The sequence below is a fragment of the Megalobrama amblycephala genome, linkage group LG18, assembly GCF_018812025.1.
Source record: "Megalobrama amblycephala isolate DHTTF-2021 linkage group LG18, ASM1881202v1, whole genome shotgun sequence".
Taxonomy (NCBI): domain Eukaryota; kingdom Metazoa; phylum Chordata; class Actinopteri; order Cypriniformes; family Xenocyprididae; genus Megalobrama; species Megalobrama amblycephala.
Genome location: NC_063061.1, coordinates 27,966,746 through 27,993,186, shown reverse-complemented (window position 1 = coordinate 27,993,186; position 26,441 = coordinate 27,966,746). Strand labels below are relative to the sequence as shown.

General features: G+C 35.0%; 1 protein-coding gene across 1 annotated transcript in view; it reads right to left on the bottom strand.

The window, feature by feature from the left end:
* Nucleotides 1-9,572: 9,572 nt before the first annotated feature.
* Nucleotides 9,573-26,441, bottom strand: part of ccbe1 (collagen and calcium binding EGF domains 1) — an 80,721-nt gene continuing 63,852 nt past the window's right edge. Inside the window, 5 exon segments of the mRNA XM_048166047.1 lie at nt 9,573-10,015; nt 11,457-11,492; nt 13,561-13,596; nt 24,116-24,255; nt 25,487-25,595. Of these exon segments, the coding sequence (XP_048022004.1) occupies nt 9,755-10,015; nt 11,457-11,492; nt 13,561-13,596; nt 24,116-24,255; nt 25,487-25,595 (582 nt within the window). The 3' untranslated portion in view covers nt 9,573-9,754.

Genomic DNA, 26,441 nt, shown 5'->3' with positions numbered 1-26,441 from the left:
ATATATATATATATATATATATATATATATATATATATATATATATATATACACACACACATACCCATACACAAATAAACAAAATGTATGAAAAAATTTATTTTTAAAATATGTGTAAATTAAATGAAGTGTTAGTACATACTTCTTCGATGTCTTGTGGCACCTACTTTACGTGCGAGTGTGTTTGAGAGTGTGTGTCTACATAAAGCAATAGTGCCCTTTGTGTGTGCATGTGTGTGGTGTTTTGAGCACTCAAACATTACCTTAAAGTGGCTCAACACGGTCCTGTGTGTGTGTGTGTGTGTGTGTGTGTGTGTGGAGTGCTCTCTCATTATCTGTCCAAACTAAAGAGCATTCACCGGAGAGGCCGTGCCCTGCTCTTATTTACCGACACACGAAAACGAAAGGTTCCAAACAATATCGAATGGATTCCTTTATCCTCACAAGTGCTCGCCATCTCCTCCACCTTTGAATGTCCCCCCTTTTCAGATACCTGCACGGAAGAAGAAAAAAAAATAAAAAGAAGAGAAACTCACGACAAAAGGATATCCTCAACTTTCCTCTGCGGCCCCCTCGCAGAGATGGAGGGCCTAGTTTAAGACCTTTATTTGTGTAAAACCTCTCATTAACTCCGCTCATGCTGTCTCCCTCGGCCTGCTGTGGTTTAAGTAGTGCGCTTTGCAAAAAAGCTACCAATTAGTCGCCCATCAGCTCCAATTAGAAGAGACAAAACCTGTATAAAGATAGCTCAACGAGAGCGGCCCAACACCGAGCTTTCAGCACAGGCTCCTTACCCGACGTACCCTCCTCACCTTGTTTCTCCTTCTCTAGTGTTGTCGAGATGGGAAGCCAGGCCTCCCAGGAGTCTCAGAAGGAGGGCTATTCAGCCCCGTACCTGTTTACGGCTTCTAAAGCGTTCGGCTTGCACACAATCGGCCTTTGTCCTCCCGGTGCTTCCTTTAACTTAGGCCTCAACAAGAGCAAGCTTTCACTAGCACTCTCTTTCTTTCCGTGGAGTGAAGAGGGGGGGAAAAACAGAAAAAAAATGAGCTGAAGGAGTGGCTTTCGCCTCATTAAAATTGAATTTGCACTGTCCTGTAATTACATGGGAGGGCAACAATGTATTTCTTCCCCTCAATGAAGGTTTTTTGGGGCAGTTAATTTGGTGCTTGCATTTAATCTCTTAAAGGCATTAATTAGCGCGGAGTGAAACCCTAATTTCCTCCATCGTCGGAGCTGTTCGCCTGCAAGTTTTACCCTCCCGTTCTTCCAAAACGAGGCAGCGCGGGCAAGCGCCGTTAATAAAATTACCTCATTAATGACTTTTATTCCAGCACAGTGACTCATTCAGGATCTGCCATTAAGCATTAGCTTGATGCTGTTTGAACGGGGCCCGGGCAGGGGGCCCGGGAGGGGCCGCATTCACTTTCACTTGTGTTTTTGCCTTCATAGTGGGCAGTTCTAAATAATGAGGAAGGCAGCCAGTGAGATATAATTAGGAACAAGGGGGCACTTCAGCAAATATTTGAAATCTTTTAAGGCTGGCTCTTGTACACTGTCCATTAATTACTTCCAGATGGGATTTCGGGGAATATTTCTGGCTGAATAATGTCCTGTTCACCTCCTCCCGGCCCAGCCCCCCCTTTCTCTAATCTTAAGATCTTGTTTGTTTCATGCAGCTTTTCTTTTTTGGTTAACAGTGCTGGTGTGTTAAATGTCACTGGCCCAAAATTAACTTTTTGGGCAAGAGAAAAACTTTCATTAATAACTTTATCCAATTCTTAAAGGGACAGTCCACCCAAAAATTGAATTTCTGTCATCATTTATTCAACCTCGTATCATTACACTGTAACAAAGAATTGTTGGTTTAACTTAAAGTAAGTTACCTGGTTGCCTTAAAATTTTGATTTCATTTTTTGAGTTAAAGGGTTAGTTCACCCAAAAATGATAATCCTGTCATTAATTACTCACCCTCATGTCGTTCTACACCCATAAGACCTTTGTTCATCTTCGGAACACAAATTAAGATATTTTTGATTAAATCCAAGAGGTATTTGACTCACATTCGGACGTAAACACGAAAGCTCTGCAATGCGTTCACTGCGCCAACTGCATAACAGACAGGGAAGAGGGAAAATTGTTGAATAAAGTAATTTTTTGTTTTTGCACACAAAGTATTCTTGTCGCTTCATAACATTAAGGTTGAACCACTGCAGTCACGTTGACTGTTTTAACAATGTATTTAGTAGCTTTCTGGACCTTGAAAGTGGTGGTTATATATATTTATTTCATCAAAAACATCTTAATTTGTGTTCTGAAGATGAACAAAGGTCTTACGGGTGTGGAACAACATGAGGGTGAGTAATAAATGACAGAATTTTCAATTTTGGGTGAACTAACCCTTTAATACTATATGAAGGCGATTGGTTGAATCAACAGAAACTCAAAATATTATGTTATCTGAACCACATTAATTATTTGTTGAATTTTTGTCAAAGTTGATTTGACAAAAGAAAAAATGTTGTGATAACAAATCATGAAAATATTTTTTTACAGTGACTTTGTAGAACTCAAACAAATTTACTTTGGAAAATGTCTCTCTTTTTTGTGTGTCTTAAGAAATTCAACAAAAAGTAGATAATCGAATGTTTATTTTTGGGTGAGCTATTCCTTTAAATTGGGATTTTTAGTTCAAAATGGAGAAAGATCCATTGCCATGTTTCAATGATATTATTAGATGGTAATAAAATGGTAGTTTGACATAAGGGAGACGGGGGTTAGTTGTCACAGAAGAAGTTGTCACAAGGGTTCAAAAGTTTGGGGTCGGTAAGATTTAAAAAATCTTTTTTGAAAGAAGTCTCTTATGTTCATCAAAGCTGCATTTATTTGATAAAAAATACAGTAAAAATAGTAATATTGTGAAAGATTATTACAATTTTAAATAGTCGTTTTCTATTTGAATATATCTTAAAATGTAATTTATTTGGGTGATGCAAAGCTGAATTTTCAGCATCATTACTTCCGTTTTCAGTGTCACATGATCCTTCAGAAATCATTCTAATAAGCTGATTTGGTGCTCAAGAAACATTTCTTATTATTATCAATGTTGAAAACAGTTGCGCTGCTTAATATTTTTGTGGAAATTGTGATACAGCCCCTTTCTACAGTCTTTACTGTCACTTTTGATCAATGCATCCTTAACGAATTAAATTATTAATTTTGTAAAAGAAAAACAAATTACTGAACCCAAATGTTTGAATAGAATACGGAAGAGGATTAGGGCCTAGCAATAATAAAAAAAATAAAACCATCTCGAGATTAAAGTTGTTAAATTTCGAGAAAAAAGTCGAAATAAAATGTTGAGAATAAACTAGTTAAATTACGAGAAAAAAACTTGGTAAATTGAGAAAAAGGTTGAGATAAAATGTTGAGAATAAACTCGTTAAATTACGAGAAAAAAAGTCGAGATAAAATGTTGAGAATAAAGTTATTAAATTACGAGAAAAAAGTCATTAAATTTCAAGAAAAAAGTCTAAATAAAATGTTGAGAATAAACTTGTTAAATTACGAGAAAAAACTTGTTAAATTTTGAGAAAAAGGTCGAGACAAAATGTTGAGAATAAACTCGTTAAATTACGAGAACAAATTTCTTAAATTATGAGAAAAATGTCATTAAATTTCGAGAAAAAAGTTGAGATAAAATGTTGAGAATAAAGTCATTAAATTACGAGAAAAAAGTTGTTAAATTTCAAGAAAAAAGTCAAGATAAAATGTTGAGAATAAACTCGTTAAATTACGAGAAAAAACTCGTTAAATTACGAGAACAAATTCGTTAAATTATGAGAAAAATGTCGTTAAATTACGAGAAAAAAGTCGAAATAAAATGTTGAGAATAAACTAGTTAAATTATGAGAAAAAACTTGTTAAATTTTGAGAAAAAGGTTGAGATAAAATGTTGAGAATAAACTCGTTAAATTACGAGAAAAAAGTCGTTAAATTACGACAACAAATTTGTTAAATTATGAGAAAAATGACGTTAAATTTCGAGAAAAAAGTCGAGATAAAATGTTGAGAATAAAGTCATTAAATTACGAGAAAAAAGTCGTTAAATTTCAAGAAAAAAGTCTAAATAAAATGTTGAGAATAAACTTGTTATATTACGACAAAAAACTTGTTAAATTTTGAGAAAAAGGTCGAGACAAAATGTTGAGAATAAACTCGTTAAATTACGAGAACAAATTTCTTAAATTATGAGAAAAATGTCGTTAAATTTCGAGAAAAAAGTCGAGATAAAATGTTGAGAATAAAGTCATTAAATTACGAGAAAAAAGTCGTTAAATTACGAGAACAAATTCGTTAAATTATGAGAAAAATTTTAAATTTCGAGAAAAAAGTCAAAATAAAATGTTGAGAATAAACTCGTTAAATTACGAGAAAAAACTCGTTACATTTTGAGAAAAAAGTAGAGATAAAATGTCGTAATTTAACGAGTTTATTCTCAACATTTTATCTCGACTTTTTCCTCGAAATTTATCGACATTTTTCTCATAATTTAATGAATTTGTTCTCGTAATTTAATGACTTTTTTCTCGTAATTTAATGACTTTATTCTCAACATTTTATCTAGACCTTTTTCTTGAAATGTAACAAGTTTTTTTCTCATAATTTAACGAATTTGTTCTCGTAATTTAACGACTTTTTTTCTCGTAATTTAATGACTTTATTCTCAACATTTTATCTAGACCTTTTTCTCGAAATTTAACGAGTTTTTTTCTCGTAATTTAACGAGTTTATTCTCAACATTTTATTTCGACTTTTTTCTCGAAATTTAACGATTTTTTTCTCGAAATTTAACAACTTTAATCTCGAGATGGTTTTATTTTTTTATTATTGCTTGGCCCTAATCCTCTTCCATATCTTCCGTACCTTAGTCTGGTTCAGCATTACTGGATATTTACTTCAGTGGAAACAGATCTAAACAGGCATGAACTTTAATTACAGCCAGGGGAACTGGGGCACAAAACCTTTCAAAAGAGAGACATGGAAAGGGTGTCAGGCTTTTGAGAGAAGATAATTGGGACCAGATCTGAACATGGATTGATTTTTGGGGATTGTGCCACCCGGAAAGCATGTCAAGGCAATCCTGAATGAGCTTCGTTGTGCCAAATAACAATCATGAACAGGGTGAGATGGAAAAGTTGGAGCTCATGTCAGCTACATCTCCATCCAAAGTAACCACCAGCTGTAAAATATAAAAATAAAAGAAGCTTTTAAGCAATTGCCTGTGGCTTATTTTGTTTATGATCCAAGCCTAAAGTAAATCAAGGAAAACAAATAGTTCAGCCTGACTGAATGTGATTAGAAAAGTAGCACGACAGGCAATAAACACTAAATTAAGCTGTCTCTATTGTCTATTTACAATACATACATTTCAGGACACTTATTAGATTTAATTGATTGAGTGAAGTACTAGCAAAAGGCATTCTGTTATTAGGCCTACCACACGCTCCACACGATTATCTCATCAGGAGGCGGGAAAAGAAGACACAAAATATTCAGTGACCTGTGCAGTCTTACAATTAAGTGATAATTTTACTCAGTGTCATAACAAATTAGTATGATAACCTTTCACCAATGTTCATTTAAAGGTTTGTCATACTCATTTGCTGTACCACACGACGGGACAAAGTCTGGAGTTTGTGTGTTGTTGCTGCCGCCATCTTGTGGACAACACCCACCTCACAGCATTCAGCGCTACAGCACTGGAGTACAACACTGCTGCCATCTAGTGGTAAAAATTAGGATTAAATTTATGATTTAAATGGCAAAAAAAAAAAAAAAAAAAAAAAAAAAAAAAATCACGCTGTCCTTTCAACCTTCTGTATTAGATTATCATTGTGTCTCACAAACATTACCAGTCAGAAGTTTGGAAACATTACTATTTTTAATGTTTTTGAACGAAGTCTCTTATGCTCATTAAGGCTGCATTTATTTCATAATAAATACAGAAAAAAACGATAATATTGTGAAATATTATTACAATTTAAAATGATGGTTTTCGATTTTAATATACTTTAAAATATAATTTATTCCTGTGATGCAAAGCCTAATTTTCAGCATCATTACTCCAGTCTTCAGTGTCACATGATCCTTCAGAAATCATTCTAATATGCTGATTTATTATCAATGTTGGAAACAGTTGTGCTGCTTAATATTATTTTATAACCTGTGATACTTTTTCAGGATTCTTTGATGAATAAAAAGTAAAAAAATATCAGCATTTATTTAAAATAGAAATCTTTTGTAACAATATACACTACTGTTCAAAAGTTTGGGGTCAGTCATTTTTTCTCTCTCTCTTTTTTTTTTTGTTGTTTTTTTAAAGAAATTAATACTTTTATTCAGCACGGACGTGTTAAATTGATAAAAAGTGATAGTAAAGATTTATACTGTTAGAAAAGATTTATATTTTGAATAAATGCTGTTCTTTTTAACCTTTTATTCATCAATGAATCCTGAAAAAAGTATCACAGGTTCCAAAAAAATATTAAGCAGCACAACTGTTTTCAACATTGATAATAACTGATTATCAAATCATCATATTAGAATGATTTCTGAAGGATCATGTGACACTGAAGACTGGAGTAATGATGCTGAAAATTCAGCTTTGCATCACAGAAATAAATTATATTTTAAAGTATATCAAAATAGAAAACCATAATTTTAAATTGTAATAATATTTCACAATATTATTGTTTTTTATCTGTATTTATTATGAAATAAATGCAGCCTTAATGAGCATAAGAGACTTCAAAAACATTAAAAATAGTCATTTTTCCAAACTTTTGACCGGTAGTGTTTGATAAGTATTAAAGGTTTATATACATCTCAAAGGAGATAAAAATGCCTCATGTTACATCCATACATTAAATCATAAATTATGAAAACTGTAAATATACTGTATACATAGAAAATATTGATGTGAATTTCTCACTACTTTTTTTTGTTTTGTTTTTTGCAATTAAACTGTGTAATGTGGATCTATTTTTCATTCACAAATTGCAAAGGAGATCAAGTACCATAAAAAAATTCTTCTTGTTTAATAAAAAGTAATGTAAACTTAAACCAGCTGTCTCCAAACTTTCATAATAATCTTTTCTCCTGGTCAAACCAAAATATTGTCTTTCCCTTCACATAGTACTCCCAGCCTAAGTTGTTCTTTTCTCATTGGAAACGATGTTTTGATGAAGTCTGTATAACTGGCCTACAGGGTGAACTGGCCGCAGTTGTTGGCCGGTTACTTCAGACAGCTTCCCTACACGGGCCATTACTGAGCGGCTCTCACAGGGATCAGTACAATTTAACCATGAAATGAGGAGAGGAAAAAAAGTGTTAGAATCAGACAGATGCCTGACTGTGGGAATGTGGGTATGAGGTCAGTCAAGCGTGTTTGGAACTGATTTACAAGCTTCAAAATTGACCACTGAATTAGCAGTTACATCACAGATTTTACATTAAGAGACAAGTTCTCTTTGAAATAGCATCCAACCAAAATGTACAGAATAAAACAGAGTACAGTGAATACTGTATCCCACAATAACAGACTTTTTTGTGACACCAAATTCTGATTTGGTGTATTGTTATATTTAATTTTGTATAAAATGTCTTAACTTTGAAGTCCAATTAAACAAAAAGATATTACCTCTGATTTATTTGTCACACTGGAAACGGAAGGTCAGGGTGACGGGCACCAACAACTCACTGGTGTTCCACAGGGAGCGGTATTCGGACCACTTTTATTTGACCTTGTGTTCCAGTTTTACAAGGCACTCAGAGTGTTTACAGACAGCCTGTCCCAGAGTTCCTTAGTCATGTCAACACCTATGGAAAATGGAGAACCTACAGAAGATGCAGAAGCAACTATCCATGATCTTGTTTTCCTCAGAGATAAATGAGCGTACAAGAAGGTCAAATGACAATGGAGTTCCATAGCTGTGATCCGCTTCATGAACTGTGAGGGGAAAAACAAAGAGTTGAGAAAACGGCAAAGTGTTTTATAGTTGTGAATGGCGGAGAAAAACCGAGCTATTGGCCCCACTGCAAAATCTCAAAATGAAAACTCACACTGATTGGCTTCCATTATTGCGAAATCATGGGTGTGAACCGAGCGTCTGTTTTCATAATGTTGATCTGTTGGCCTGGATTTGAAGTGTGACGAAAAAGAGTAAACTCAAAGAAACATCTAAATTGGACTCTGACAGAGTTTTGAATGTAGAAAGTTTGTTTTCATTGGCCATTTTCATCGAAGCTAAATAAATTTCCACAATGTGTGTGGTACTGATATTATCATGATAACAAGGGTTAATGATGCGCACATAAACACACAAATTTGGTCAAGTAAATGATATAAAAAGTAAAATATTGCAGTAGTTATATGTATTATATACACTACCATTCAAAAAGAACCAAGGCTGGATTTATTTGATGAAAAATACAGTAAAAACTATTTAAAATAACTGTTTTTCATTTTTAAATGCAATTTATTCCTGTGATGCAAAGCTGAATTTTCAGCATCATTACTCCAGTCTTTAGTGTCACATGATCCTTCAGAAATCATTCTAATATGATGATTATTATTATTATTGTTTTTATCATCATCAATGTTGAAAACAGTTGTGCTGTTCAATATTTTTGTGGAAACAGTGATATATTTTTTCAGGATTCATTAATAAATAGTTTCCACTGTCATAAAACAACGGGCTGAACCCTTGTTCTATTTCCTTCATTAACGAGTCTTTGTGCCACTGTGTTGTGATTGGACAGCAGTTTAGCGAACCTTGCCCTGAAAAGTACGCCTCTTACCAAACGTGGAGATGACGCGCTCATGTCATTGTAAACATGTCTTAATTTTACTATCAATTTGAGCCGGATAACCCGGTGATTGGAGCGGGATGAAAATAACAGCGTTTCGAATGGCGACAAACACACTTCAAACGCAACTTTGTGTATTCCTTAGGGTGGAGGTTATAAAAAACTGTTTTAGTGACTCATTAAAGGGAAGTAGAGGGATGTAGTCCAAACTGGCCGTTCGATGTAGGCGACTTTTTAAATAAAATATCTCGCTTAGCATTGAACTTTGAGTTTAAAATTTTACAGATTTTATTTATACAACAACAACATTACACACTAACTAAAGTTTGAAACTATAGAAGAACGGGACCTTTAATTTCTTTCAAATAATACTGCAATTTTTAACAGCTTAATTTTGCATTTAATATTGGAAACAATTCTATGAATAAACATCTTACCTTTTCGGAACTCACTATGATTAAAAAAACAAAACAAAACAAACATTTATTTTAAGAACTTTAAGAGATTCTTCTTAAGTGTGATCTTAAAACAATCTTAAGAAAAACATATTTTTGGAACTACAAACTTTTCAAAACTCTTTTTTTTAAGCTGTTAACAAAAATGTCATTCTTAACGTTCAGTGAATCCGACCCCTCAAGAACCATGGTATATGTCACCTATTAGTTATTTGGTAGACAAATGACGCAATCAAAATACCCAAATTACAAAAATGTACATCCTTTATGTTATAAAAATAGAAATTTCATACAATGAAATACATTCAGTCTTTTTTTTCAGCGAGTATACAGTTAAATAGCAGTCATTCTGTGATATTTACACAACTCATTCTCTCTTTAATCAGTTATTCCTTTCAGTTCTGGCTCTGTTCGAGCCGAGGACAGTCTCAAATTGGCCAACCAGGATTGTTTAAGGTCCGGGGCAATTTCCTCTTTCTGGTGCTCTTCGGGGGGCTCTGGGGTTTGTAGTCTTCTCCGGAGCCGAAGTCCAGGCTTTCCTGAGAGTCCCTCCAATTGTCTGGGGCAGATGGGAAGTCCTCTCCTGAGGAGTGCAACGGTCTACTGAACACTTTGTTCTGCAACTCAGCGATGTCATTACGAATGTCAGCCATCATGAGTAACAGGAAGTCAAAGGATCCTGGTGGGCCCTGAAAATGCAAACACACTCATCATCACATGAAATACCTCATCGCTGGAGTAAGTCCCAAAACATCAGGATTACTTGAAATGGGCATTTTCACATTTTCAACACACTGTCTGTCTTTCTGTATGTCTCATTTGTTCCTCCATTCCTATGGAGCTTGGACATTTCAAACACAGGAGTCAGTTTATAAGAATGAGAATTCATGTGAACATGATTTACAGTAACTTTTCATTTTTTATTCTTCTTTAAAAACTGTGTACACTGGAAGTGTCCTATGTTGCACCATAGCAGATTGCAACTGTCTACACTACCATCAGTTCAGCTTCATGTTATAGACAGACAGACAGACAGATAAATAGATAGACAGACAGATAGACAGAGACAGATAAATAGACAGACAGACAGATAAATAGATAGACAGACAGACAGACAGAGATGTGGCAATATGTTTGTTCACTATTTTCAGTGATTTTGCATGCATTATTTTAGAATAGCAAAATATTCACATACATAATTTCAAATGCAAGAGAGCAACTGCAAATACATATGGTTAGAAAAAAATATCAACAGACTAGGTAAGCAAGCAAGGACAAGAGCGAAAAATGGCAGATGGAGCAATAGTAACTGACATGATCCATGATAACATGATATTTTTAGTGATATTTGTAAATTGTCTTTCTAAATGTTTCGTTAGCATGTTACTAATGTACTGTTAAATGTGGTTAAAGTTACCATCATTTCTTACTGTATTCACGGAGACAAGAGAGCCGTACCTATTTTCATTTTTAAACACTTGCAGTCTGTATAATGCATAAACACATCTTCAATCTTTATAAATCTCTCCAACAGTGTGTAATGTTAGCTTTAGCCACGGAGCACCATCAAACTCATTCAGAATCAAATGTAAACATCCAAATAAATACTATACTCACATGATCCGACACATACATGCATTATGCATGACGAACATCTTGTAAAGATCCATTTGAGGGTAATATTAGCTGTGTGAACTTTGTATTATAGTCGAGAGCTCGGGGGGCAGGGAGTGCGCGATTTAAAGGGGCCGCAGCCTGAATCGGTGCATAATTAATGATGCCCCAAAATAGGCAGTTAAAAAAATTAATTTAAAAAAAAATCTATGGGGTATTTTGAGCTGAAACTTCACAGACACATTCAGGGGACACCATAGACTTATATTACATCTTGTAAAAACTGTTTCTATGGCAGCTTTAAGATAAATAAATCTTCTAGACCTGATTTTGTGGATAATCATACTAGGATGTCTGCTTTAGTACTTTGAGAGAGAGAGAGAGAGAGAGAGAGAGAGAGACAGCAGATAGACATATGAAAACTGATCAAAGGTAAGAGTGAGAGAGGCTACCACAGACAAATATATTTCAGACATAAGAACCATGAGAGAAAGTGCCATGATAAGAAGCTCTTACTGGAGGTCCGGAAGGGCCAGGAACCCCTCTCTCTCCCTAGAGAAACCAAACAAATATTTGGGTTAGCAGGATTACAGTAAAGAAGCCATGAGAAGTCCAACGGGACAGTTATTGCCCGCTATCTCTCAGTAACACGATCACACGTGAGAAAACAAGCCATCGCTAGTCAAAATCAAAGTCTTTACTCCATCGTTCAGCATCTCAAAAGCCAGCAAATGAATCACTAAACAATGCAATTTGGCTGGTATATGAAACCAAAAGACAGCAATGGGTTTATTCAACATCAGAGTAAATAAATGTTATCTTAGCACTATTTCTGCGCACCATTTAAAGCTGGTCTATAGCTCATTTGGGGTGAGGTATGGCAGTAGGTACCACACAGACAGACGTTGTGAGATATTGACCCCTCTGTGGGGATTACGTAGGGTCAGGGTTCACGTAGAGGTAGTAAGCGGCCCAGATGTTTTTGATTTGTGAATACAAAACCAGAAAAAAACACTAAACACACACACACACTCTACATGGATCAACCTTGAACCTCTCCACACACATGTTGGAAAACAAACAAAAAGGAAAAGCGTGCTTATATAGCAGTTCACCTAAGGCCTGAAACATACTCTATATATACACTACCGGTCAAAAGTTTGGAATAATTATGATTTTTTTTTTTTTTTATGTTTTTGAAAGAAGTCTCTTATGCTCAACAAGGTTTCATTTTGTTTGATTAAAAATATAGTAAAACTGTAATATTGTGAATTATTATTATTATTATTATATGTTTATATATGATATAATATATACTGATTTGCTGCTCAAGAAAGTTTTTTTTTTTTTTTTTTTTTTTTTTACAGTTGTGCTGCTTAATATTTTGTGGAAACCTTGATACATTTTTTTAGGATGCTTAGATGAATAGATTTAGATGAACATTTATTTAAAATAGAAATCTTTTGTAACATTATAAAAGTCTTTACTGTCACTTTTGAATGGGAGTGTATTACAGTTTCCACAAAAATATTAAGCAACATTGAAACATTTAAATTGTAATAATATTAAACAATATTACTGTTCATAATGCAAAAGGGATGTGCAAAACCAGTGTTACTTTAAAGTCTGCAACAGTTTTCTCTTGTAGATCAATTACAGTCATGGTGGGACAATCAGTCTGGTTTAAGTTACTTAAACTGTTGACATATTTAAAGCCAGGTACCTGAATAATAGTATCCGGTTCAATGGCAAAGACATTTGAAGGCAAATTACAGTTTATCACCACAGTAACGCAAAAATGCACATTACATATGTACAACAGAAGCGTGCTTGCAATGTTTTGAACAAGCATTTGCTCATGTATTTGTGTAACTGTAGAGAATTAAACTCTTTCTGATTGAATTTTGAGATATTTTCAGTGGTTTTTAATGGAAAGTTTGTCTATAAAGCAGTCTCCAAGACTTGCATTGATGGCTTTAAGTGACCTACCTCAATTATACTGTAACATGAACAACCTTGTAATTTAGTTCCATAATTTGATATAATTGTTGGCAAAACAGCCCATTTTTACTATTGTGCTTGTTTTTAATATTGTTTGTAGACCATGAGCTAGCATATCACGGTCACGATAGCGGTTAGGCTTAAGAGTAAATGGCAGTACTGTACTATGCTTGATTTAGATGTGCTGGCACCTTTAATAAATCTGTAGTTCACAAACTTTGACACAGTTATATAATAGTAGACAATGAAATGAGAAAAATATGATAACAAAGCTTTTATATACCATGATTATCTATGGTGTATTGTGAAATCCCTCAGTGTAATTATACTCAATATTTTGACTAATCATATTTGCCTTTTCAAGGCCGTAATAATCATGTTTTGACATTCTGAAATATCTGTAATTCGTCACGCCATCAATGATGTCATATTTTTGGTCTTTGTTCATTGACCCAACGCCATCCAAGAGTTTATTTCATTAGTGATTGCTCACCTTTGATCTTAAACATCTTTATCCTGTTTTTCCAAATATTTGCATTCCGCAGATTGAAAATAGCCCATGGCCATGGCTTTGAAAAGTGGTGGACAGAGATAAGGATAGATAGAAAACATACCGTACCTTCATGCCATCTCTGCCTGGAGCCCCGGGAGGACCCTACACACACAAAACATTTTGATTAAACACACAACCACATATATTTATAAAAAATTTGATGTTCAGAAATAGCATACAGTTTTATTTTTTAATAAATGTATAAAAGCATAGCAGATATAGTGTGCCAAGACCAAAAACAATGCCATATTCAATAACACGCTAAAACTATTCCAGGAGATGTCATGATTGAAATATCTAGTTCAGTCATGAAACTCCAGAGGGTGCAGTCCTTTACATGCAATCGGCAAGCGGTCACATCATTACCGCGTGGCACAAGCTGATTGGCCTCTGCTGATCCAGTAGCCAATGAGATTGCCTGCTCAACATTTAGATAGTCTGGTTCATTGTTTGCTGTAAGCTAGACATGCAGTGTGCTATCAGAGTTCCTTTGAAACCCTTCACCTTCCCCAGCTCCACCTGCCTAGATCTGCTACAGGATTTATGTATGTCTATTTATGCAGCAGCAACAGCATATTTTACATGCTCACAGCAGCGTGTCTGTGTAAACACTCCGTTTTCACTCCGTGAATGGTTACTGGATAAATTTACGTAGTTGCTGTGGAGTTGATTCAACTCATCGACTAGGATGTGCCCGTCATGTTAAACTTTTGTGCAAATCCAGCGTTGAATTGACCCTCGTTTGTGAAGCAGTCCAGCGTAAAATGACGGTATGGCAACAACACTCTACTACAACAACTCTTCCTCTTCTCTAAAGCAGCCCAACATGGCTTCGCCCCCTTTGATGCATGTTCTCGGGGGCAGGGTTTATGTAAATTTTGGGGTTTGTGACGTCACTAACCCGGGAAGAAGCGTGTTGTAGTCCCTTTGTTGTAGTCCTTAACAAGGTTATTATAGTTTTGCATGTATCATTAGTTTTTATTTTTATTTCGTTTTGACTTTCTGTTTTCAAATTCAGTTTAGTTTTAATTAGTTTTTAAATTGGGTTTGCTAGTTTAGTTTTTATTTTTTGAAAATGCTTAGTTTTAGTTTAGTTTTTATTAGTTTTAGTGTTAGTTTTAGTCTTTTTTTGTAATTTGGGTTATTTGTCAGGGGCAAGATTCAAAAAGGTCAGAAAAAGTATTGTGTAATAATAACTCAACAAAAACATCATACAATTTTAGAAAATATTCATTCAAAAATAAAACCAGTACATAAAATGTACATATGGGCACAAATATGTGAACAGTCTCAACACTCCGCAGTAAGTGCAAAATGTGTAAGTGAAGTGTGCCAGTAAAAAACCTAAAGAGCCAACAGACTAAAGAAGACATACATGAACCGCATGTAGCCTTTTCAACCCATTTTTAAGCCACAACAAGACATTTCTGTCAGATTGTCAGGGAGCTCAATCTGAGAAAAGAACATGACAAATAAAAAAAAAAACAAAAAAAAACTTTAAATAAAGCTTTTCAATTTTTTTAGTGTGTGTGTGACACCTTCACAAAATTGCCAAAAAATCTACACATCTTCTATACAGAATTCACACCCTATACAAATACCACAGCTGTACAATTTTCACACCCTATAACAGTTACTAAATTTCCAAAAGCCTACTCATCTGGATTGAAGCAGCAAACATTCAGTGTAAAGGCCAATTCACACCGCACCGACAAACGCCAACAAACTCGTCTGTTGGAGTTTGTTGGATCGGTGTGATACCCCTGTTGGCGTTGGTCTGAGTCGGTTTTCACCAGACTGAACATGTTTAATCGGCGTTAGTTTGGTAGTCTGAGCATCCAACAAACGGCAACCAACTCTGACGTAATCTGACCTGACTACGAACCGTTGCCATGACGATGAGACAAGTCCGCTGCAAAGACAGCTGTTTGATCGCGCCGGCGCCTCACGCACACACAACAAAGCAGCGGAAATGTGACATCGCAGCTTGTTCGCTTAACTCTGTAAACTTGATTTTTTCTCACAGTAATTTTCATTTTGGGTGAACTATGCAAACACAATTTGGATTGAAGCAGCAAACATTCAGTGTAAGAGTAAACAAATGACATTATTTAATATTTGAATCACAGCTTATATAGTGTTTTGACATCGACAACCCAAGTGCATTTTACCTCAAACTTGTGACTAGTTAACTTGCTATAGTAGCAATCGCTTCTCGCGTCGACATTAACACGCTGACAAAGTTATATTCAGAATTAAAAATATTTTTATACCACTTTTTAATGTGTGTTTGTGTAAAGGTGTTCACGAGATACCAACCTTTAGCGAACTTGCTTTCAAAGTCGAACACTCGAACACTGCGTGTGTATGTGAGAGACGCAGGGAAAGGAAATGCAGCTGAACGTTATTTGCTCTATGAAAGACATTGATAAAGACTAAAACTAAGGACATTTAATCTATAATTTTATTTTATTTTAGTTAGTTTTGCCAAACACACATTACAGTTTTAGTTAGTTATCGTTTTTTTGTAATGCCTCGTTTTTATTTTATTTCAGTTATTTTATTTCAGTTTTTTCCCACCTAGTTTTCGTTTTTTCGTTCGTTTTCGTTAACGATTATAACCTTGGTCCTTAAAAAGCAAAAAAGGAAAATATCTCCCTTTGCATTGAACTTTGAGCATTGTAACTTTGCAGATGTTATTTATGCTCTAACAGCAACATTACACACTAACTAAAGTTAAAAAAGTGAAATCATAATCAAGGACCCGTTTAAAAGTCTTCATAAAAAAGTTCAAGTCATCATAAAATAGCTTTTTATCTGAACAAACCCATTTGACAGTTAAAAGGCCAAAGTAAGGAGTCTCTGCAATCCAAGAAAGACATATTTAGATTCACCAAATTATAGATTTGATGGTCCTGTTCATTCAACTCTCAAATATTTTCACACATCAAATCATGCCTGTCAAGATCTCTAGGGCAGATCTGAGCCACATTTGTACCAGAATGAAAAACATGATTCATTGATCTAAAAATACTGCATTGAATTCTGGGGTGATGCGCGGGTGATTAGAGAGAGCTGTTTCTGGGCCAGTGGCAACGTCAACAGTTCTTTAGTTAAGACATAGAATACGTGCGTTCACGGATGGAGCGGTTGTGACAGACAGGTGAGTCCCGTGACTACACATGTAAGGTCTCGGACTTATATTTATGCACATATTATAAGTAACACACAACATAATCCCACAGACACAAGTGACGACAGCTGCTTAGACAGCATTTCCAAGTACACTGTTCCAAATAGAATTACTTCTCATTTATCAAATAAAACAAAAGCAACTCTGAACAATCTCAAACTAAATTCATGTTATGAGCTATGACTCCAGAGCATTGAAGGGCTCATGTTTCTACATCTAGGATTCATAAATTATTACACAACTTCAGCAGTATTTTTCTTCATTGACGATTCGTGCTTTAGTGATGTGGTCCAATGCATTAAAAGCAAAAGGTCGAACTCTATCGGACGGGTTAACAGTCGGCCTCGAGAAGCACACGGGCCAAAGAAAGCAACCCATGTGCAGTAACGCAGTCAGCCTTTTCTCTGTTATTGCCATTATCATTTGTCAACATCCAGTGGTAGGATGTATGTTGTGTTTTGGCATATTGAAAAATGTACTACGAAAGGCTTGGCACACAACCAGCTTTTTTGGTCAGAAATATATCAACCAACTATCAAAAAGTATGGGGGATCAAATATGATTAAGGAGGACAGACAAGAACAAAAAGGGAATAAAAAAAAAAAAAAAAAAGGATGAAAGTGATTCCTGTTACCAGTCCTAGTTTCCACCCCACCTGCAAAGACGCCCCCCTTCAGAGAGTCAGAGGTCGGCCAGCTGAAGGTCAGAGGGTTTAGGGGACACGTGTTCAAACGCTAGCCCAGGCGGAGGTGACCCAGCTAGGCATGAGTCGATAGCACGATCCAGACAGCTGAAAATCTGCTGCTTTATTGGAGCTAACATCTGTAACATCTTAACTTAAAGCTACTTTATTTAAATTAAAAATGAAATAAATTTTTTAATTAAATATTAATATATTTCTATAACATTTTATTATATAATATACATTATACATTAATGTATAATATTACTGTTATATATATATATATATATATATATATATATATATATATATATATATATATATATATATATATAGATTTATAATATACATGTATTAATTTAGATTAATATTAAATAAATGAATAAAAATACATGAAAATAGTCTTAATTATTTTAATATTAATTTTAATTATTACACTAATGTTATACATTACTAAATATATTTATATTTTATTTTATTTTTTTGCTTAAGTTAAATAAAGTAGGGACATATGAAGTGTCAAAGTGACACCGAAAAAGTATGGATGTGGTTTTAATTTAAATAAATTAAGTTAAATTACAATTTAAACTAAATAAAATATTGATATGTACTAAAACTATAGTTATATAATAAATATAATATAATATTTATGATATATTACATATTTATTAAAAATAAAATCATTGTTAAAATAATTAAATAAGATAAATGTATAATTCAAGAATATTACACCATCAGTCAATTGTGTTTTTTTTTTTTTTCTTTGATATCTGGCACAGATATTATTGCATACATGCGAACAACAAAAAGTAACTGTATAAACATCATATATGCTCAACAATGCAGAATTTGCATAGCAACACCCTGGCAACCACTCATCATTTTGGCAACTGTATGCATGAGCAACCACCACTCACATAAAGTATATACAATGTTGTTGATTTGTACTCTAACAATATTCTTTTGAATGAATGATGGGATGTTACTGCAAAGCAATGTTTTGAAATTGGGACTGTGTATATAATTTTTTTGACAGGGTCGGTTTGATAATGGCACAGTGATTAACAAGAAAAAAATTAAATAGTACTTCATGTCAAAGTAAAGTGTGTCTTGGCGCGGTATTAAATGTAAACACAGTCGGTAATGCCTTAAGAGAATGTAAATGGTCAGGACATAAAAACGGGTATGTGTCAAAATATTAGATCTGGCCATTAGGACGTGCAGTGTAATAGTGTGATAAAGTCACACACAATCTCTTCCATGTAAATCTAAATTTGTCTCAAGCAGATTCATGGTGAAAACCAGGATATTTTGTTGCAATCTCATTGGTCCAAAATTCAACACCACATACAATGGAAGTCCAAAGTCTTTTTAAATGATTTTAGTGCAAAAACAAAACAGATCCTGCACCTGCTGATCCAGTTTCAGTCTTACAAGGCTGCTGAAACTATTAAGAGCCTCCCGTAAAAGCAAACATGAAGTGGAACTGCATCCAAAAACAAAGAATTCCATGGCTACGAGAGCTCAAATCTGATTATGTCCCAAATGAGACCAGACTTTACAGATTTACTCAGAGTTCATGACCTTAGAGTAAAAATATTTCAACTACAAATGCATCTTAAGTGTACAAAGAAAACATTCAGTGACATCTCCATGTCAACGACATACCGAATTGCTCAGTAGATCTACAAATATTCGCGGTCACGAACTTAAGACATTGTCTCCAGAGGCTAGATACACACATGCCGCAAAGTGATGATTCGGCTGAAAAGGTTAACATTAGAAAGCCTGCTGTGATTCACAGCATTTGTAATTTAAGTGTGAAAAAGTGTGTGTGTGAGATGATAATTCATTATGTCCGTCAGTCTGGGGAAGAATGTGTGAAAGAGTAATGAGGGTTAACAGTCTGTAACAGGAAGTGTAAAGTGTGTCACCGTCGACAGCACCCACAGAGCTGTAACGCCGTCATGCTGTGTCTAAAATGAAGCTTGGCTCAATAAATCTACAAATGCTAAAAGTGAAAAATGAAGAAATTAGGATCAAGTACAACTAGCAATTAGGAAGTTACTCAGCATCTTAAGAATGTAAGTGTAATGTGATGTTTATAATCTTTACTCCAGGGGTGCCGAATCCTAATCCTGGATGCCTAACTTCCAGCAGAGGTTATGTCTAAATGCCTGATCCCACCAAGTCAAGAATTGCAGCTCTAAGAACATGCGTCACATGATTTCAAACACAAAAATGCATCTCTATGAACTCCAGCTTTAACTGTTTGAATGCTGAACACAGACCCCTTCCCCCCAAAGAACAGAGAAAAATATCTCTGTTAATAGGTTTAGCAAAAAAAAAAAAAAAAAAAAAAAAAAAAAGTCTAGACCTACTATGAATGAATTTCTTGGTGTTCCAGATTGGTTTATCTTAGTCAGTGCTAGTTTGTATATGATATATGATATGATTCATAGAACTTTTAAAAATATTTTTGGCTGTTGAAACAAAGCTGAAATATAAATTAAAAAAACAAAATGTCAATATTAGATGGAAAAACTCATTTTAATTCAAAAATTATAAATTCAATACTATAATAGTACATAAATAATACTAAAATAACACTGATTATATTTATATATTATATTAAGTAATATACAACATAAATTATTATTACTACTTTACTACTATTATTATTAGGCAGTGGCTGTTTACACTAAGTCGGAGGTCGGCAACTCGCGGCTCTAGAGCCGCGTGCGGCTCTTTAGCGCTCCTAGTCTAGTGGCTCCCTGGAGCTTTTTCAAAAATGTATGAAAATGGAAAAATATTTTTTGTTTTCATATGGTTTCTGTAGGAGGACAAACATGACACATTCTTAACGTTTTCCAATGCTGTAAAAATGTGTATATTAAATTTCAACATTTCTGTCAACGAAGATTTGCGTCATAGCCTGCGACACACGTTTCAGCCAAGCGGCAACCTCCCCCTTTCTCTCGTGAAGCCAATACGGAAGTAACTTAAACTGCGATTCATCGACTGGCCGCTAGGGACAGGCTCCAAAAGAGAGCAGAATCTCATAGAGTCCCATGTTAAATTGGCCAAGTTTATAGCAGAAAAAAACATGTTTACAAGTTGGTTCAAATTGTGGTTTTGGTCTATACTGCTATTTTTGCCCTTCATGACAACTCTGAGGGGGGTGAATTTTTTTATAACTTATCCGTTTAAATTATATTAAGCCTTAAAGTTCTGCATAATTAAGGGCGTGGTCACTTGAGTGACAGGTAGATTGCACTGCTGTCTGTGAGCCGTCATGTTACCTCAGCTGCCACTGAATTTGGCATCTCAGCCGTATTTGTGCTCGATTATTTTATACAATTATAAAATATGGCTTGCTGCATAATATTCGAGACTGATGTGTGTCTGTGTAGATGTGCATGCATGGGGAAGAGACACAGAACACACGTTGTTGGATCGTGGCATTGGCTGAAAGTTTTGGTTGTGAGATTTACTGCAATGACAATGGCGGGAGGATATCAAAATCCGACAGCACTGCTTGGATATTATAACTAAAACTGCTGCACTATTTTGAAAAAAATATACTTTGGACACAGGCTCATTTGTTTGTTAGATACGATCGCTGCTCAGATTGCATCCTTTCTTGAAGAACGATGACAGAGAGCAGATCATTCAGAAGAAATGTGACATGTTTTTTGTTTTGCAATGGACATTCATATTTTACCCAAGTGCCACGGATTGGATTCATCTCGCGATCTCTATTTCATTATAAAGGTATGAAGTCCCATTTGATTTTCCATGTTGTTATTTGCACAACCAACACTACTGGTGTTGGAGCATCTATATCTTAAAAAACACCGTAGATTGACAGTAAACCTTTAGAACGTTCTGATGATAAAACTTATCTTCATTAATATTTTAGATCGTATCTTAGATAGATATATAGCTCCTTTGCTGCTAACATGGTCACGTCGAGCTAGGCAGGCGTGGTTTCAGCAACCAGTCATATCAGCTCAAACCACCTCCCCGCCTCTTTGCCCATTTTCAGTTATCCGGGAGTGACGTGCTGTGACGCGCAGCTAAGATGGCCGCGGCCTCATTTAGGCGTCAAAACTGCTGTTCAGAACTCTATGGGTGACGTCACGGACGCTACGTCCATATTTTTTACAGTCTATGGTTTCAGCGCGGCGCGAGGGTATGCATCGACGTCACTTTCCCGCCGAAAGCGCGCTCCCTCAGCTGGACTGAGTGGCAAAAGAACCTGCTGCGTGACTGGATTTAATAGGGGAAACTGAGAAAACGCGAGTAAAACAAACGATTACACTAAAGGTTGGACTCGAAAGTGTTTCTTACAACTTGTCAAATAAACCTAATCCATGGATATTGACATACAGCCAGGAGTCGTGTTTCCTGACATTTATATGTGCCTGATTTCGACGCCGGGGAAATACATAAAGCAAATCTGCCTGTGAATATTTTATATAACTACAATATAGGTAGGTTTAAATCCGCGTAATCACTTATATCAATGTTATATATATCGTCATATTGTCCAGCCCTAAAATATATATAGTTTTATAGTATAGTTTTTGTCAGTGTTTATTTTAAAACACACAATTATCAGAATATAAGATGGAAAAAATTTAATTGATGAGTTGTCAACATAATATATAACAATACAATATATATGGAATGATTTTACCTCAAAATCCAACAATATGACACAAAATGATAAATGCAAATCCATGTTTCTCTGCCTGGAGTCCAGCTGTTTCTGTGAATTGCACCGACCCATTTGCTTTTTTCTGTAGCTTTCAGCAGTTTTTAAATATATAACGTTACCTCGGGAATACCTAATTATGTATAGCCAATATAGCTAATATACACTTACAGCCTGTGTTGCCTTCATATAAGGGTTAGCCTATATAAGGCTTTTAATTTTTTTGCGGCTCCAGACAGATTTGTTTTTTTGTTTTTTTGGTCCAATATGGCTCTTTGAACATTTTGGGTTGCCGACCCCTGCACTAAGTGAAAATAGCATATTTTCTTAGCAATATGCTGTTTACGCTAAGTGAAAATAACGATAGATTCTATATACACTATGTAAAAATAGCAGTATTTTCTTTGCAATAAGTGTAAATAGTAGTTAGATGCTATTTATACTTATAAATAGTGGCAGATACTGTTTGCACCTCAGTGTTGATGTACATTAAACAATATGCAAGAATAACATAGTGTAAATGATTATATTTATTAAAAATATTAAATTAATTTCGCCTTATTGGGACAATAAAGCCGTCCCCACACATTAGACACTTTATTTCCACTTTTCGTGAGGTGACTGTTGCAAGGGAAAATAAATATTTTGCAAATATTGTTTTCTTTCATGTCATTTAGCTTCTTCAGGTGTGAACAGGCCTTTCCTTAAGTTCTCAAGGGTTTATTTAAAGGGTTAGTTCACCCAAAAATGAAAATTCTGTGATTAATTACACTCCTGTAAGTCCTTCGTTCATCTTTGGAACACAAATTAAGATATTTTTGATGAAATATGAGAGCTTTCTGACCCCTCCATAGACAGCAATTTAAAAAGCCACTATCAGAAAAGTAGTAAAGACATTGTTAAAATAGTCAACGTGACTGCACTGGTTCAACCTTACTGTTATGAAGCGACGAGAATACTTTTTGTGCGCAAAAAACAAAATAATGACTTTATTGAACAATTTCTTCTCTTCCCTGTCATTCTCCTATGCTGTTGACGTAGTAAACACAGTGCAGCACTAAAGAATAAAGTCATTATTTTTGTGAGGCTGATTAATTAATGACCCCTAATGAACCCTTTAACAATGACTTGTCTGTGTGTTTAAAGGAGGGCTAGTACTAAACCTCAGTAGGAAAGTAGATGTCCATGAGAAGGATTGAGCACCCCTGAATAAATTCCTTGAACTTGTTTTAGTACCTCCTTTAGCTAGTCATAATAAATGTGGACACCCAACTAGACTCAAGTTCAAGAATGTAAGCCACAGGCCACCCGGATGTCACAAAATAGATGCTGAGCCAAACCAAGTTATCTTAATAGAGCTTAATGGTGAGGCAGAGACAAATGGAAAACAACACCATTACCCTGTGTGCTAAGCAAAACAGACAGCATTAAGAAACATCAAGATTAGTGCAATCAGATTGTGTGCTTATGCTAGACAAATCATTATGATTATAGATGCAGTAAAATGAACTAGTGCACATTAGTCCTTAAGTCAGACACTTTAGGATACTAATTAAATTACAGCTGATAATACATTGTTTGTGAGGTTTCTAGGGCTACCTTCAGACTGTAGGCAAAAGTGGCCCAGATCTGATTTTTTTTCCCCCATAACACTGAGAACAGCACAAACCACGTGGAATCTGATCTTTTCGATTCTGATTTGGGCCACTTCCATACGTGGTCCAAAACCAGATACATGACTTTTACGTCACTCTAGGCCAACATTTGTCACAAATCTGCACTGATGCAAGCCACTCAACAGATTTTTCATACTGGCAGTCGTTTGGTCACTCAGTGAATATGGAAGATAGCAGTGAAGTTAGTCAATTGAAGGACAGTGAGCTGTTATATTATGATTACAGCTCTATACAAGAAAAACTGCACAAGAAAAACGTTGCTCTTTCTGAAATTCACTGGCTCCAGTGGCACATCACCTTATAAATGCAGTGTGAACGTAACCAGGTTACATATGAGGATTGATACGTACCATTGGGCCACGTCGTCCCTGTTTAATATGAGATAGGTCCGGTGAGGGCCCAATAGGCCCCATGTTGCCTCTGGGACCAGGCAAACCTTGTGGCCCCATCTGTCCTGGGGGGCCAGGGGAACCTTTGGGTCCTGGGCTCCCTGAGAGAAACATAAAAAGTGACAGGTTTAAAGAAGAAAGGCTTTACGGACAAGACAGATGACATGAATGGAGAAAATAAACACCACATAAGTGTCACCACCCTTTTTGAGCATTGACACGAAAATGCATCTGAACTTAAAGGGTTGTAATTCGTGAATGCTTTGTACTACAGACCTAAGGTTCATCTTTGTTTTAAAGGATTAGTTTACTTCATGACCTTCCCAACATGATTATGTCATGCGTGGCGAATCGCAGAGCTAGTGCATGATGAAAATTTGTGGGTTTTTTTTAAAATGACTGATCGTTTCTCGAGATAAGACTCTTATTCCTCAGCTGGGATCGTGTAGGAGCCTTTTGAAGCTGCACTGAAACAACAATTTGGAGCCGTTGAAGTCCACTGTATGGAGAAAAATCCTGGAATCAATGTCTCCTCAAAAACCATGATTTTTGACTGAAGATTGAAAGACTTAAACGTCTTGGATGACATGGGGGTGAGTAAATTATTAGGAAATTTGAATTCTGAAGTGAACTAATCCTTTAAGAAGACACTCAGTAGATTACTGCATAAGTGAAAGCACTTCAAAAAAAAAAAAAAATTTGAGTGAAAAAAGTTATAGAAGTTTAAATTTACTGTAAAGCAAATGTATTGTACTAAACATTTTTTATTTTATACAAAATATCTATTTTACAAAATAAGCTTGTACCCTAAGATTGCTATAAAATCAAAGCCATACACCTAACCAAGTTGTGTTCCAAATTTGAAGTTGATATCACAAAAATTGAAGTTCCCATGAGATTTTGTTTAGGCATTGTAAAAAACAATAGCCACCAGGTGACACCCACATTCCATTGAATGTTTATGATACATTCTCCTGTAACAAATTAATACATTTCTGTCAAAATATCACTTCTATCACAAAACAGTCACCAAATATGGAACCAGTCTCAGACCTTTCCAAAGATATGCGTTTTGTCAAGATTCAAAAAAGTTTTGATTATAAAATAACTAAAATAAATTTTGTAATACGAAACATGACAACACCCACTAGTGGGAAGGAGCCCACTAAAAGGGTTTAAGGTACCATTTCCATGGTAATGCAATGTCCAATTTCAAAACAGGTTTCACGGGATGAATTTTGAATGTTTAAGCTTTTGAATGATACCTAATTAATGATGATTACTAAAATATGCTAGCGAGACAGTGACAGTTAAGGTGTTAACAAAGCTCACCTGCAGGCCCAGGTGGCCCTGGAGGTCCAGGTAAAAATGAGTGTGTCATCATCATCTTTTCATTGGTCATCTGCTTATTGACCTCTGTGTTGCTTGGCAACAAGGCAATCTGAGGAAAGGAGAGTTAAAACACAGATCATCCAGGGTCTTGCTGTTTCTTGCACTACAGGACTACAAAAGACAGAACAGAGAAATTACATGCACTAGATTTTTGGTTCTGAAGCTCAACAGAACCAAAAACGCAAGACTTACAGTTAGTTTTACAAGAAAGAAGCCCATAAATGAAAATAAATGTCATTAATTGCTTTCTCTCTCTCTCTGTCTCTCTCATGCTGATCCAAATCCAAAATGTGGTTATTTCTTTTCTGTGAAAAAACTTTAATAAAAAAAATCTTCATGCTGGCCTAAAATTAAATGAAATATAATGAAAATAATTAAATTAAAAAATTAAAAACAGATCAAATAAAAATGAAATATAAAACAAAGAAAAAAATGGATGGATTTTTTAACTGTATGGTGATTTTTGACAGACATGCCACTATGAATGATAGTTATATGGAAAAGAACTATATTAAGATTATGTAACAATATGACGGTGAGTAAATTTGTTCAAACTATTCCTTCAAGCAAACGACTAAGGATGTTACGATTACATGATATCAGTTACACTATCTGGCAAGAGTTTGGAAACATTACAAATTATTTAGTGTTTTTTTTTGTGTGTGTGTGTGAAAAAAGTCTCTTCTGCTCCATTTATTTAATCAAAAAATACAGTAAAAACTGTAATATTATGAAACATTATTACAATTTAAAATAACTTTTCTATTTTAATACATTCAACATGAACACGTAATCTGATCTATAAACTGTAACATCTGTGTACATGCCATTTGCAAAAACAGGAAATCCCTGAATTATTCAGGTTGGTGCATGGACTGAGATCAGTGCCTGTCTT